At 41.1% G+C, this 16,580-nt stretch overlaps 1 protein-coding gene across 1 annotated transcript in view; it reads right to left on the bottom strand.

Moving 5' to 3' along the window:
* Nucleotides 1-171: 171 nt before the first annotated feature.
* The window catches only part of LOC112260544 (hypoxanthine-guanine phosphoribosyltransferase), a 31,274-nt gene continuing 14,865 nt past the window's right edge, over nucleotides 172-16,580 (bottom strand). Inside the window, exons 6-10 of the mRNA XM_024435732.2 lie at nucleotides 6,745-6,762; nucleotides 1,567-1,649; nucleotides 1,342-1,388; nucleotides 1,043-1,119; nucleotides 172-655 (exon numbers count right to left, since the gene is read on the bottom strand). Coding sequence (XP_024291500.1) covers nucleotides 608-655; nucleotides 1,043-1,119; nucleotides 1,342-1,388; nucleotides 1,567-1,649; nucleotides 6,745-6,762 — 273 coding nt within the window. The 3' untranslated portion in view covers nucleotides 172-607. The remainder of the gene's footprint in view (nucleotides 656-1,042; nucleotides 1,120-1,341; nucleotides 1,389-1,566; nucleotides 1,650-6,744; nucleotides 6,763-16,580) is intronic.

Here is a 16,580-nt window from a genome sequence, read left to right as displayed (position 1 = left end):
AATTTGAATTAAATGGACAGTAGGAATTTATAAGAACAAATGGCATCGGTCAATGTGCCCTTCAGCAAGGAACTTAACCCTAATTTGCACCAGGGGCGCAGTACTATGGCTGACCCTGTAAAACAACACATTTCGCTGCCCCTATCCGATGTATGTGACGATAAAACATTATAATTGTTATTGTATATTTTTTATTTTAATCTACTGGACGGTGCCCACCTTTACATGGGCCAAATGTGTCCCACAAAAGACAGTAGCAGTAAGTTGAGATAAACAAATGTCACTAAACTGAAACATTGATGGCTACAAATTCTACATAACAATGTCTGTTCATTATATATTTTTCATCAACACAGACAGGTTTCATGAACATTGTAACAGTACATCACAGGTTCACAGCTTTGTTATAAAAATAACTATGGAGGTTCTAATTATTATGCAACGAGTCCAATGGTCTATGGGTAGGCCCTGAGGTGTGTCAACCAGCAAAGAGCAAGAGTGAGGGTCTTTGGGTTTGATAACCGTTGTTACTGCATGGCCTCTCATGGGAAGTGTCCAAGCTTCTTGTGGAAACATTTCCTCTGCAGAATCCTATAAACATCACTTCTTAGACCTTGTATTTCAGCTTCCCGCTTTCACTGATCACACAGATATGCTGAGGGAAAAGGAAGTCATATGACAAATATCACTGCGCTTTAAAGGAGCAGTGCAGTTAAAAATAGATTCCTGTTTTTTTATGATGATATTTCCACACTTTGAGGTCGAAATAACACTCTGAAATTGTGAAAATTATGATAATGCCCCTTTTCTGTAAGAGCTGTTTAAAACAAAATTCTGGAATGTCAGCCTTTTCAGGTGGGATGGAACTTTTGGCCCACATGATGAAGTCAGAATGCGATCTGATTATAATAGACCAATGACTGTTCATCTGGGTAAGAGGGTTGTGCTCTAGACATCCCATCAGCCAATCAGGGCGATGAATGATGACCCAGTGAAGAACATCACTGAAATTAAAATCAGTTTTGAATAAAGAAAAACTTACATTGAGGTCTCTGAAATACTCATTGTAGTCCAAGGCATATCCAACTACAAAACGATTGGGTATCTCAAAACCAACATCTGAAATGGAAGAGATGTGGCAGAAGGATTAGCACTGCATCAATGTTCCCAAAACACATCAAACAAACCATCTGTTTGTGAACAGACCATTTAAAACTGAGTTATTACCTGTAACTGGTCATGTTACAGGTCATATAAGACAAGTAAATCATTATTATTACATGGACATATAACATATAATAATGAAAACATAAAAGCAAAATGGATAGAACTGCTACATACAATCTGGGAGACATCCTGAACTGTTTGGCACTCTCTTCACCAGCAAACTGAAACAGAACACAGGAGGCACACGCAACACAAGCATGTAACATCCCCAATATCCCTACCAGTAGCACACTGAAACTCTGCTCATTTCTTCTGTCTAGACTGGAAAGATGGAATTGAGTGACTAAGCGTAGGTCACCTGGTCTGTTGTGGTGTTAGTGGTTTTATGCCAGGACTCACCCTGCTACTTTGATCATCTTGGGCCTGAAAGCCTCCACATGTTTTAGGAGAGTCTTCATTGTCTTGCCTGTGTCTACAATTGCCTGCGGAGGACAACAAACACAAAAAAACTGTAGCAGCAGGACTATGTGACTAGCTGTCAACACTCAAAGTCAAATATACACCAAGCTGAGAGCTCACTGGTATTTCACACTAACAAAACAAATAAGAGTGCTTTAAAAAATCCATGTGTGAGTGTGTGTGTGTACACTGAGTGTGTAGCCCTGTTCCCACTGAGCAGTCTGAGCTCACAGTGAAAGAGAGGATAACCAAAGTGTGACCCAGGGTTAGACTGAAACCCATCTCACCCGGAACACATCTAGTGAAACTGGTGGTTTCAGTCATCGGTTTGGGGTGGAGGGGTAGGCTATTATGGTTCCCAGAGTTGTGGCACGGATCCACTCTGATGTCTTGTTGTCTGACTTTGTTTATGTCAGCTGATCACTGCTCTATTGTGTGGCCCCTCTATTCATAATCTGACACATAGCCACCCTTCTTCATTGTTCTGTGTGTGTGTGTGTGTGTGCATGTCTGATCTAGGTTCAAATACACAACCCAAAACACTTAACTTTATTTCAGAATTTCATGTTATTTTCTAAAACCCAAATAGTCGCCCAAATTTTATTTGAAAGTATTTTCAAATACTTATTTAGAATACTATTTTCAAAAACACTCCCTTGTATTTGAGTCAATGTATTTGTGTATTTCCAAATACATTCCAATATTTTTTAGGGGTAGATCAACCTTAATATTGCAGATAGGTTGTGGCTTCTATCAATATAATTGTCTGCATCATTTTCAACCCCTCCATATATTTTCTGTTAAATATATGCACTACCATCAAAAGTTTTAGAACACCTACTCATTCAAGGGTTTTTATTTATTTATTACTTATTACTATAGTCTACATTGTCGAATATATAGAAGATATAGAAGACATCAAAACTACGAAATAACACATATGGAATCATGTAGTAATCAAAAAAGTGTGAAAAAAAAATATATATATATTTTAGATTTGAGATTCATACAGCCACCCTTGGAAATCTGTCCTTTCGTTTGGAGTCGCAATTTGCGATTTTTGGTTCCAATCACCGTGTCTTTGTGAGACGTGTGGGTGAACGGATGATCTCTGCATGTGTATTTCCCACCGTAAAGCATGGAGGAGGTGGTGTTATGGTGTGTGGGTGCTTTGCTGGTGACACTGTCTGTGATTAATTTAGAATTAAGGCATACTTAACCAGCATGGCTACCACAGCATTCTGCAGCGATACACCATCCCATCTGGTTTGTGTTTAGTGGGACTATCATTTGTTTTCCAACAGGACAATGACCCAACATACCTCCAGGCTGTGTAAGGGCTATTTGACCAAGAAAGAGAGTGATAGAGTACTCTTAACAAATGACCTGGCCTCCACAATCACCCGACCTCAACCCAATTGAGACGGTCTGTGATGAGTTGAACCGCAGAGTGAAGGAAAAGCAGGCAACAAGTGCTCAGCATACAGTGGGGCAAAAAAGTATTTAGTCAACCACCAATTGTGCAAGTTCTCCCACTTAAAAAGATGAGAGAGTCCTGTAATTTTCATCACAGATACACTTCAACTATGACAGGCAAAATTAGAGAAAAAAAATCCAGAAAATCACATTGTAGGATTTTTAAATTAATTTATTTGCAAATTATGGTGGAAAATAAGTATTTGGTCAATAACAAAAGTTTATCTCAATTTATCTCAAACTGGCTAGGCCACTCCTGGACCTTGAAATGCTTCTTACAAAGCCACTCCTTCATTGCCCGGGCGGTGTGTTTGGGATCATTGTCATGCTGAAAGACCCAGCCACGTTTCATCTTCAATGCCCTTGCTGATGGAAGGAGGTTTTCACTCAACATCTCACGATACATGGCCCCATTCATTCTTTCCTTTACAGGCGTCCTGGTCCCTTTGCAGAAAAACAGCCCCAAAGCATGATGTTTCCACCCCCATGCTTCACAGTAGGTATGGTGTCCTTTGGTGCAACTCAGCATTCTTTGTCCTCCAAACACGACGAGCTGAGTTTTTACCTAAAAGTTCTATTTTGGTTTAATCTGACCATATGACATTCTCCCAATCTTCTTCTGGATCATCCAAATGCTCTCTAGCAAACTTCAGACTGGCCTGGACATGTACTGGCTTAAGCAGGGGGACATGTCTGGCACTGCAGGATTTGAGTCCCTGGCGGCGTAGTGTGTTACTGATGGTAGGCTTTGTTACTTTGGTCCCAGCTCTCTGCAGGTCATTCACTAGGTCCCCCCGTGTGGTTCTGGGATTTTTGCTCACCGTTCTTGTGATCATTTTGACCCCACGGGGTGAGATCTTGCGTGGAGCCCCAGATCGAGGGAGATTATCAGTGGTCTTGTATGTCTTCCATTTCCTAATAATTGCTCCCACAGTTGATTTCTTCAAACCAAGCTGCTTACCTATTGCAGATTCAGTCTTCCCAGCCTGGTGCAGGTCTACAATTTTGTTTCTGGTGTCCTTTGGCAGCTCTTTGGTCTTGGCCATAGTGGAGTTTGGAGTGTGACTGTTTGTGGTTGTGGACAGGTGTCTTTTATTCTGATAACAAGTTCATTAATACAGGTAACAAGTGGAGGACAGAGGAGCCTCTTAAAGAAGAAGTTACAGGTCTGTGAGAGCCAGATATCTTGCTTGTTTGTAGGTGACCAAATACTTATTTTCCACCATAATTTGCAAATTAATTAATTAAAAATCCTACAATGTGATTTTCTGGATTTTTCCTTCTCATTTTGTCTGTCATAGTTGAAGTGTACCTATGATGAAAATTACAGGCCTCTCTCATCATGCTGTGGAGATGTTTCTCAGTGGCAGGGACTGGGAGACAAATCAGTATCAAGGGTAAGATGAACGGAGCAAACACCTTCCAACAGGACATTGACCCTAAACACAGAGCCAAGACAACGCATGAGTGGTTTCAGGACAAGTCTCTGAATGTCCTTGAGCGGCCAAGCCAGAGCCCGGACTTGAATCTGATCAAATATTTCTGGAGAGACCTGAAAATAGCTGTGCACCGACGCTCCACATCAAACCTGACAGAGCCTGAGAGGATCAGCAGAGAAGAATGGGAGAAACGACCCAAATGCAGGCGTGCCAAGCTTGTGGCATCATACCCGAGAAGACACGAAGCTGTAATCGCTGGCAAAAGTGCTTCAACACTTGGCAGAGTAAAGGGTCAGAATACTTATGTAAATGTGATAGTTTTTTTATACAGTATTTATATACATTTGCAAAAATGTCTAAAAGCCTGTGTGTATAGATTGATGGGGGGTGATCTATTTAAATCAATTTAGAATAAGGCTGTAACGTTACAGAATGTGGAAAAAGTAATGGAGTCTGAATACTTTCCAAACGCACTGTACATACTGTATGGGCACTACCAAAACAAGTGATCTAATGATTGTCACTTTGCAGCAAAATCTGCAGAGCTGGTATGGTTGTATCCTCCATATAACATTCTATTTGTTGCAAAAATTGTATTTTGTAATTTTACATTTAAAAACAGTTTTGAATCCGGCGTAATTTTGTGTATCAGTTCATAAACCATGTGCCATGGAATCGGTACATCGAAAATCTCTTCCCAACTACAGTAACTCCACCAGTCCTATTTATGATATAATTTACAATTTGTTGTAATATTTGTTCAGTCTTTTCCAAGTCAATTAAACTGAAATATCAAGCAACTTTCTATGGCTTGCTTAAAGAAATGGCAATAATAAAGGGAAAAAGGCCATGGAAAACTACACGGTAATGTAAAATATGTATTTTTTTGTGATCCAATACGTAATATAGTACACTTTTCATAATTTCATTGTAATCCAGAGGTAAGAAAAATTATCTAGATCCTCTGAGGCTGTGGAAGGATCCAAATTGTGGATTTAAAAGAAAACATGAATCCTCAGTGTATAATGACAAGTTTGTGTTTAAGCCCTGGATTTCTAGCCCCTTCATATTATTGTTGGATCTGACTTTAATAGCTAACATATCGATGGCCATAATAAATAGATATAGCGATAGCAGACAGCCTTGTTTTACTCCTCAACAGATTCATACTTTCTGAGAAGTAGCCATTCTTTACTATTTTATACCTAAAGGTTAGTATACATAACTTTAACCAATTGTCTAAGAGATTCTCCTAAATTAAAATATTAAACTACTTGTTTTTCCAAATTAAGCTTATTTGAATACCTGTTTTGAAATGTATTGAAAAGTAAAGTTGAAATAACTGAAATAGTAGCTTAACCCAGGACTGGTGTGTGTAGGTGGGAGATTGTGAGGGGGATGACATAGAACACATTTCCCTATAATAATGAGGATGAAACTAGAAATTAGAGACTATGTCCTTTTAATATGAAGACCTACTCTGTAATACAAAGAACAGGGCTGCACAAACTATAAAGAGGGTAATTGAAAATGGAAGGGATATGGACTTGATGAGGGCTTATTTTGATAGACCGCATACCCAACTTCCAATTACTGACCCTCCCCCATTATAAATGCAATTTACTTTGATTCTGTACATTTTATCCATGTTTCTGTATAGACTACTAATGAACACAGCTGTATTCATATGCTTGTTCTAAAGATCTCTGCTTAATGTAAGCACTCATTGTATGACAGTAATGCTTTCAGTCATTTCAAAGAGAATCCTTCCCAAAGTAGAGGTCCCTATAATAGGCTCCCAATTACTGTGCTGCTGAGAGGAAAGTTTCTTGAATCAATTCTGAGAAGGGACAATCAAACTTCCCTAATGGACAGAGACAGTCAATTAAAAAAGTTTTTACTATGTCCAATTCAGGGTCGTATTCATTAGAGCACACCATAACGTTTTTCAACTTATAATGAAAACAAGCGTTTCTTATTGGATAGGTTTGTATAGTCCTTCCCTGTTTGTCTGTTTTCTTCTGTTTGGTGCCCAATGAATATGACCCTGGTCTGGTAGAACCTAGACCTACATACAGAGAATGAGAGCCATGAGGCAATGTCCTCTGCTCCCCCATGGCCTGGATAAACATATGGAGTATTTGATGGATGCACTCAGACTTAAATAGAGAAGAGGAAGGGGGGAAAAAGCATGTTGACTCACCTCTACGATTAGGACGTTCTTTTGTGAGCATGTCATAGAAAAAAAGAGAAAGGAAGCAGTTATGCATGGGTAGGAATACATAACGACTTATCTACCAATCTTTTAGTTTGCAAGAAAGGCATTTCACTGTACTTGTGGATATGCATGCATCCCAAGACAACATTTGTATTTGTATTTATTATGGATCCCCATTAGCTGCTGCCAAAGCAGCAGCTACTCTTCTTGGGGTCCAGCTAAATTAAGGCAGTTTAATACCATTTTAAAAACATTACAATACATTCACAGATTTCACAACACACTGTGTGCCCTCAGGCCCCTACTCCACCACTACCACATATCTACAGTACTAAATCCATGTGTACGTATAGTGCGTGTCATTGTGTGTGTATGCATGTCTCTGTGCCATTGTTTGTGTTGCTTCACAGTCCCTGCTGTTCCATAAGGTGTTTTTTAAATCTGTTTTTAAATCTAATTTTACTGCTGGCATGAGTTACTTGATGTGGAATAGAATTCCATGTAGTCTATGTAGTACTGTGTGCCTCCCATAGTCTGTTCTGGACTTAGGGACTGTGAAGAGACCTCTTGTGGCATGTCTTGTGGGGTATGCATGGGTGTCCGAGCTGTGTGCCAGTAGTTTAGACAGACAGTTTGGTGCATTCAACATCTCAATACCTCTCATAAATAAAAGTAGCGATGAAGTCAATCTCTCCTCCACTTTGAGCCAGGAGAGGTATTAATATTATTAATATATTAATATAATATTAGCTCTGTATACATCCAAGGTCCAGCCGTGCTACCCTGTTCTGAGCCAATTGCAATTTTTCTAAGTTATTTTTTGTGGCACCTGACCACACCACTGAACAGTAGTCTAGGTGCGACAAAACTAGGGCCTGTAGGACCTGCCTTGTTGATAGTGTTGTTAAGAAGGCAGAGCAGCACTTTATTATGGACAGACTTCTCCCCATTTTAGCTACTACTGCATCAATATGTTTTGACCATGACAGTTAACAATCTAGGGTAACTCCAAGCAGTTTAGTCATCTCAACTTACTCAATTTCCCACATTATTTCCCATATGTTCCACATCCAATGCTTTTAGTTTTATAAATATTTAGGGCTAACTTATTCCTTGCCACCCACTCTGAAAATACCTGCAGCTCTTTGTTGAGTGTTGCAGTCATTTCAGTCGCTGTAGCTGACGTGTATAGTGTTGCATCATCAGCATACATAGACACTCTGGCTTTACCCAAAGTTAGTGGCATGCCATTAGTAAAAATGGAAAAAAGCAAACAGCTACCCTGGGGAATTCCTGATTCGAACAGGATTATATTTGAGAGGCTTCCATTAAAGAACACCTTCTGTGTTCTGTTAGACAAGTAACTCTTTATCCACATTATAGCAGGGAGTGTAAAGCCATAACACATTTCCAGCAGCAGACTTTGATCGATAATGTCAAAAGCTGCACTGAAGTCTAACAAGACAGCTCCCACAGTAATTTTATCATTAATTTCTCTCAGCCAATCATCAGTCATTTGTGTAAGTGCTGTGCTTGCTGAGTGTCCTTTCATATAATCATGCTGAAATTCTGTTGTCAATTTGTTTACTGTGAAATAGCATTGTATCTGGTCAAACACAATTTTTTTCATAAGTTTACTAAGGGTTGGTAAGAGGCTGATTGGTCGGCTATTTGAGCCAGTAAAGGGGGCTTTACTATTCTTGGTTAGTGGAATGAATTTAGCTTCCCTCCAGGCCTGATGGCACACACTCTCTAGTAGGCTTAAATTTAAGATGTGGCAAATAGGAGTGAAAATATCATATGCTATTATCCTCAGTAATTTTCCATCCAGATTGTCAAACTGGTGGCTTGTCATTGTTGATAGACAACAATACTTTTTTCACGTCTTCCACACTGACTTTACGGAATTCAAAAGTACAATTTGTGTCTTTCATAATTTGGTCCGATATACTTTGATGTGTAGTGTCAGAGTTTGTTGCTGGCATGTCATCCCTAAGTTTGCTTATCTTGCCAATGAAAAAATCATTAAAGTAGTTTGAAATATCAGTGGGCTTTGTGATGAATGAGCCATCTGATTCAATGAATGAAGGAGCCGAGTTGGCTTTTTCCCCATTCAAAATGTAATTTAATAATTTAAGGTGCCCCAAAGCTTTTTACGATCATTCTTTACATACTTTCTTTGTTTCATAGTGTAGTTTCTATTTCTTTAGTTTAGTCACATGATTTCTTCATTTGCAGTACCTTCGCCACAGTGTGGCTGACAGACATAATTGCCATAACTTTTTCCTCAACCCTCTCAACCAATTTTTCAATTCCTCATCAATCCAAGGGGATTTAACAGTTTTTACAGTCATTTTTTAATGGGTGTGTGCTTATTAGTAACTGGAATAAGTAGTTTCATAAATGTGTCAAGTGCAGCGTCGGGTTGCTCCTCATTACATACCACAGACCAGCAAATATTCTTTACATCATCAACATATGAATCACTACAAAACTTGTATGACCTCTTACACACTATATTAGGTTCAGCCTTTGGAACTTTGGTTTTTCTAGATATGGCTATTATATTGTGATCACGACATCCTATGGATTTGGATACTGCTTTAGTAAAGATGTGATCAATACATGTTGATGATTTAATTCCTGTTCTGTTTGTAACTACCCCGGTAGGTTGACTGACAACCTGATCCAGGTTGCAGGCACTGGTTACAGTTTGAAGTTTTTTTCCTGAGTGGGCAGCTTGATGATGGCCAGTCAATATTTAAATCACCCAGAAAATATACTTCTCTGTTGATATCACATACATTATCAAGCATTTCACACATATTAACCAGATACTGACTGTTAGCACTTGGTGGTCTATAGCAGCTTCCCACAAGAATGGCCTTTAGGTGAGGCAGATGAACCTGTAGTCATATTACTTCAACAGTATTTAACATTCTATCGTCTCTAAGCTTTACAGGAATGTTGTTCTGAATATAGACCGCAACACCGCCTCCGTTGGCATTTCTGTCTTTTCGGTAGATGTTATAACCATGTTTTGCTACCACTGTATCATCAAATGTATTATCTAAGTGAGTTTCAGAGATAGCCAGAATATGAATATCATCTGTTACAAGAAATGTATTGACTTCATGGACCTTGTTTCTTAGGCTACATATGTTAATATGGGCTATTTTTAGCATGTTTCAGGGTTGCTTGATTGTTTTTAATGCTTTACTGGGAAGCTTATCAGAGGTAGACTTACTCATGTTATTTACATTGGCGCTGACAGTGCAGGGTGAGCTGCATGAAGTGGTCTTCCAACTACTGCACACCGCCTCAGTGCTAACAGTGTAACTCTGGTTTATAGGCTTATGATTACTGCTTACAATAGCTGTAGGATAAACAGATGTATTTGGGGTACATCAATTAAATTACTTACATCGTGATTGCCAATGCCCCTAAGATCATGTACATTTGATGCAGCATTATGATGACTCATTCTCACAATGGTAGGGAGCTGGTCTTGGATCATTTACCAGTCATTGTTTCAATGCAGCCTTGAAATGCGTGGACACAGTCCAGGAGCCAAGAAGATTTGGATGGACTCCGTCATTCCTGTAGAGTATCTTCTGTTTCCAGAAAGTGTCAAAGTTATCAATAAAAGTGACTCCAGCAGAGCTACAGTAATATTTTAGCAAGATGTGTAATGCCAGCAGTCTGCTGAATCTTTCACACCCGCGGCCCAACGATGGTATTGGACCTGAAAATATTGGCCGTCTTTTAATGCTAAAATTTGTTTTTTAAATTCATTTTCAAATGTTCACGGTCTGGTGAGGCTGGGAGTGCCGAGGATCTGAACCCGAGGTAGAAGCCACCGGAGAGGGAGACAGAACCGAGGATGAAGGCGCAGGTACTTCCGGATCTGATCTTGATTGGGAAGCCACCAAGGACAATGCACCGGAACCTCTGGATCCAGGGAGGCAATGCTGTTTCTAGTCTGTGTCAGTTCCGGGATCAACATCTACATGGGAGACCCCCGTTGCCAGAGGACACCTTCTTCGACTTCCACGGCGAGTTGAACTACTCGGTTGAGATGGATTTGCAAAATGTACATAAAGCAGAGACTCCATAACCACATGAAATAGCTATGCATGTTTTATACCAAGGGATTTAAAAATGACAAACGTTAAAAAAAATATATATATATAGACAGCTCAAAAAAATAAAGGGAACACTTAAACAACACAATGTAACTCCAAGTCAATCACACTTCTGTGAAATCAAACTGTCCACTTAGGAAGCAACACTGATTGACAATAAATGTCACATGCTGTTGTGGAAATTGAATAGACAACAGGTGGAAATTATAGGCATTTAGCAAGACACCCCCAATAAAGGAGTGGTTCTGCAGGTGGGAACCACAGACCACTTCTCAGTTCCTATGCTTCCTGGCTGATGTTTTGGTCACTTTTGAATGCTGACGGTGCTTTCACTCTAGTGGTAGCATGAGACGGAGTCTACAACCCACACAAGTGGCTCAGGTAGTGCAGCTCATCCAGGATGGCACATCAATGCGAGATGTGGCAAGAAGGTTTGCTGTGTCTGTCAGCGTAGTGTCCAGACCATGGAGGCGCTACCAGGAGACAGGCCAGTACATCAGGAGACGTGGAGGAGGCCGTAGGAGGGCAACAACCCAGCAGCAGGACCGCTACCTCCGCCTTTGTGCAAGGAGGAGCACTGCCAGAGCCCTGCAAAATGACCTCCAGCAGGGCACAAATGTGCAGAAACAGACTCCATGAGGGTGGTATGAGGGCCCGACGTCCACAGGTGGGGGTTGTGCTTACAGGTGGGGGTTGTGCTTACAGCCCAACACTGTGCAAGACGTTTGGCATTTGCCAGAGAACACCCAAGATTGGTAAATTCGCCACTAGCGCCCTGTGCTCTTCACAGATGAAAGCAGGTTCACACTGAGCACATGTGACAGTCTGGAGACGCTGTGGAGAACGTTCTGCTGCCTGCAACATTCTCCAGCATGACCGGTTTGGCGGTGGGTCAGTCATGGTGTGGGATGTCATTTCTTTGGGGGGCCGCACAGCCCTCCATGTGCTCGCCAGAGGTAGCCTGACTGCCATTAGGTACCAAGATGAGATCCTCAGACCCCTTGTGAGACCATATGCTGGTGTGGTTGGCCCTGGGTTCCTCCTAATGCAAGACAATGCTAGACCTCATGTGGCTGGAGTGTGTCAGCAGTTCCTGCAAGAGGAAGGCATTGATGCTATGGACTGGCCCGCCCGTTCTCCAGACCTGAATCCAATTGAGCACATCTGGGACATCATGTCTCGCTCCCATCCACCAACGCCACGTTGCACCACAGACTGTCCAGGAGATGGCGGGTGCTTTAGTCCAGGTCTGGGAGGAGATCCCTCAGGAGACCATCCGCCACCACATCAGGAGCATGCCCAGGTGTTGTAGGGAGGTCATACAGGCACGTGGAGGCCACACACACTACTGAGCCTCATTTGGACTTGTTTTAAGGACATTACATCAAAGTTGGATCAGCCTGTAGTGTGGTTTTCCACTTTAATTTTGAGTGCGACTCCAAATCCAGACCTCCATGGATTGATACATTTGATTTCCATTGATAATTTTTGTGTGATTTTGTTGTCAGCACATTCAACTATGTAAAGAAAAAAGTATTTAATAAGAATATTTAATTCATTCAGATCTAGGATGTGTTATTTTAGTGTTCCCTTTATTTTTTTGAGCAGTGTATATACTGTATATATATATATATATATATATCAGTAAAATAATTACTGCAATTGAATTGGCAACAATGGGAAATCATAGTAGTCACAAACCACAGTTGAGTCCCTTCCACTGGTATAATGTGGATTTGTCTTGAATAGCTTTTCTTACTTTGAGAAAAAAAGAAGTAATCTTTTGTCGTTGGGAATATTAATCTCCATGTGTCCTGTAAAATATTGAATCCTTGAATTTGCCTTTTTTATTGCTACGTCTGTCTAACTTGCTGAATCCTTGATTTAGGTCACCTGCTAAATACAATAGTTCCTGTCTGGGTCTGATCTAGTATAGCTTGAATTATATCTACAGTTGAAGTCGGAAGGTTGGAGTCCAACTTAGGTTGAAGTCATTAAAACTCGTTTGTCAACCACTCCACAAATATCTATAGTTTTGGCAAGTCGGTTAGGACATCTACTTTGTGCATGACACAAGTAATATTTCCAACAACAGACAGACTATTTCACTGTATCACAATTTCAGTGGGTCAGAAGTTTACATACACAAAGTTGACTGTGCCTTTAAACAGCTTGGAAAATTGCAGAAAATTATGTCATGGCTTTAGAAGCTTCTGGAAGGCTAATTGACATCATTTGAGTGAATTGGCAGTGTACCTATGGATGTGTTTCAAGGCCTACCTTCAAACTCAGTGCCTCTTTGCTTGACATGGGTAAATCAAAAGAAATCAGCCAAGATCTCAAAAAAAAGTCTGGTTCATCCTTGGGAGCAATTTCCAAACGCCTGAAGGTAGCACATTCAGCTGTACAAACAATAGTATGCAGGTATAAACACCATGGGACCACGCAGGCGTCATACCACTCAGGAAGAAGACACGCTCTGTCTCCTAGAGATTAACATACTTTGGTGCGAAAAGTGCAAATCAATCCCAGAATAACAGTAAAGGACCTGCGAAGATGCTGGAGGAAACCGGTACAAAAGTATCTATATCCACAGTAAAACGAGTCCTATATCGACATAACCTGAAAGGCTGCTCAGCCAGGAAGAAGCCACTGCTCCAAAACCGCCATAAAAAAAGCCAGACTACAGTTTGCAACTGCACATGGGGTCAAAGATTGTACTTTTTGGAGAAATGTCCTCTTGTCTGATGAAACAAAAATAGAACTGTTTGGCCATAATGACCATTGTTATGTTTGGAGGAAAAAGGGGGAGGCTTGCAAGCCGAAGAACACCATCCCAACCGTGAAGCATGGGGGTGGCAGCATCATGTTGTGGGGGTGCTTTGCTGTAGGAGGGACTGGTGCACTTCACAAAATAGATGGCATCATGAGGATGTAAAATTATGTGGATACATTGAAGCAACGTCTCAAGACACCAGTCAGGAAGTTAAAGCTTGGTCGCAAATGGATCTTCCAAATGGACAATGACTCCAAGTATACTTCCAAAGTTGTGGCAAAATGGCTTAAGGACAACAAAGCCAAGGTGTTGGAGTGGCCATCACAAAACCCTGACCTCAATCCTATAGACAATTTGTGGGCAGAACTGAAAAATCGTGTGTGAGTAAGGAGGCCTTCAAACCTGACTCAGTTACACCAGCTCTGTCAGGAGGAATGGGCCAAAATTCACCCAACTTATTGTGGGAAGCTTGTGGTAGGCTATCCAAAACATTTGACCCAAGTTAAACAATTTAACGGCAATGCTACCAAATACTAATTGAGTGTATGTAAACTTATGACCCACTGGAAATGTGATGAAAGAAATAAAAGCTGAAATAAATCATTCTCTCTATTATTCTGACATTTCACATCCTTAAAATAAAGTGGTATTCCTAACTGACCTAAAACAGGGAATTTTTACGAGGATTACATTCCAGCAATTGTGAAAAACTGAGTTTAAATGTATTTGGCTAAGGTGTATGTAAACTTCCGACTTCAACTGTAAAAACACCACTTTTGCCCCTGGGGGGATATACAATGAAATCAATGTGTATTTTTCCCCATGTAAAATACAATTCAAAATTAGAAAAACGTCCTCCTTGGTCCGTGTGCTGTGGTCCGTGTGCTGGGATATAAGGGAAAAGGGTGTATTCTTATTCATCAGGATGCCTACACCTCTGCTGTTACTACATTAAGTGGCGGCATAGGCCTCTCCAACCCAGCTCCTCTTTAAATATTCAATTTCAATTCTTTTGCCCACCCAAGCCAAGCTGGTCAACCTCCCATCCTTGCCCACCCAAGCAAAACGTGTCAAAACCTCCCATCTTTTCCCGCCCCCCCCTTTTTCGACACATTTACACCCATCCTTACATCAACTTACTAGTCCATTTTCCTTCATTCACATACAACATATAGACACTCATTCTCTACCGCCCTCCTACACATATTCACTCTCCCTCACAGTCCCATTCATATGCAGTCACACACACCTCCCTCCATAGAACAGTTGACATACATGCTATATTTCCCCCTTTGTATTGCCTTTTCAGTATTTATGTAGCCGATTAGCATTGGCTACTTCTACGGTTACTTCATAGAGAATAGTTACTTGGGGAAAGTAGAGTATAGATTGTATGGGGGGAGGGGGAAAGAATATTGTCTCAATTTACAATAAGCTGGTCTTAGGCATCACTCTACGTAGCCTAGTGTGCTTATCAATTTTCTTCCTCTTCATCCTCTCCCCAGTGCAGGGGGCTCTACTCCTTCAATTGGAAATGTTTCTTGCAGCTTGTTTAGGGCTTTATCGGTGCTTGTGAAATCCATCCTTTGAGTTCCCCTCCATATCCACAGCACTGTCGGGAAGCTGAGATTTGATCCCTTTTCTTCTAGTGACTGTCTGATCAGAATGTATTTCTTGCGTTTTTTTCTCAGCCTAGCAGACAGGTTCTGGATGAATTGAATGGACTGGCAGTGGATTTTGATCTCCTTCCCCCTTAACCCTTCAGAATGTTGATTTTGGTCTGAAAGTTGCATGGCTTGAAGATTACCATGCAAGGGGATTTAGCGTTCTTCTGTTTCATGCCGCTCCTATGGCATTTTTTCCAGATCTTCTGGTGATATACTCACGTGAAGTTCTTCTGATATCAGTTTGACCACGTAGCTGGAAAGGTCTCCTTTTTCCTCATCTTCCAGTAAGGACAATATTCTCATGTTTCATCTCATTCTATTTTCTTGCCGGTCCAATTCATCTTCTAAAGTTTGAAACAGTGTGTCCAAAAAAATAACGTTTTGTTGTCTTGTTCGTTCATGCGCACACCTTGTTTGTGCGTATCTGACACGATAGCCTCTACTTTCTTTTCAAGTGAATCTACTTTCATTTCATTCTATTTTCAGTTCATTTGTTTTGGTGGGCATTGAGAGCAATTTAGCTATGTTTTCCTGGATACCCTTTAGCTGTTCATTACTCTCATTTGTTGCTCCTTTTCCTCTGGGGGAAGCCATGGCTTGTTGCATTTGTGTCACTGCGTTGCGTTACCAACTGATTGGTTCGCTGTTGTACACAACTGACCACTCACTCTCTCCCAGTTGCTTGGGGATATATTTATCTATTGATTTTAGAGGCTTAATGATTTATTTATTTTTATCCCTTTTTTCTCCCCAATTTCGTGGTATCCAATTGATATTTACAATCTTGTCTCATCACTGCAACTCCCCTGCAGACTCGGTAGAGGCAAAGGTCGAGAGCCCTGCGTCCTCCAAAATACGACCCTGCCAAACCGCTCCGCTTTTTGACACACTTAACCCTCCAAAATACGACTCTGCCAAACCGCTCCGCTTTTTGACACACTTAACCCGGAAGCCAGCCGCACCAATGTGTCGGAGGAAACACCGTCCAACTGACTACCGTTGTCAGCTTGTAGGAGCCCGGCTCGCCACAAGGAGTCGCAAGAGCATGATGAGACAAGGAAAGCAAGGGAATCCTGGCCGGCCAAACCCTCCCCTAACCCGGACGACACTAGGCCAATTGTGCGCCGCTTCATGGGACTCCCGGTCATGGCGGGCTGTGACACAGCCTGGGATCGAACAAGAGGCTGTAGTGTAGTCCTTAGACCGCTGAGCCACTTGTGAGGCCCCATTAGA

The sequence above is a fragment of the Oncorhynchus tshawytscha genome, linkage group LG10 (assembly GCF_018296145.1).
Source record: "Oncorhynchus tshawytscha isolate Ot180627B linkage group LG10, Otsh_v2.0, whole genome shotgun sequence".
Classification (NCBI taxonomy): domain Eukaryota; kingdom Metazoa; phylum Chordata; class Actinopteri; order Salmoniformes; family Salmonidae; genus Oncorhynchus; species Oncorhynchus tshawytscha.
Note: the sequence above shows the minus strand (reverse complement) of the source record. Positions and strands in the feature narration are given on the sequence as shown.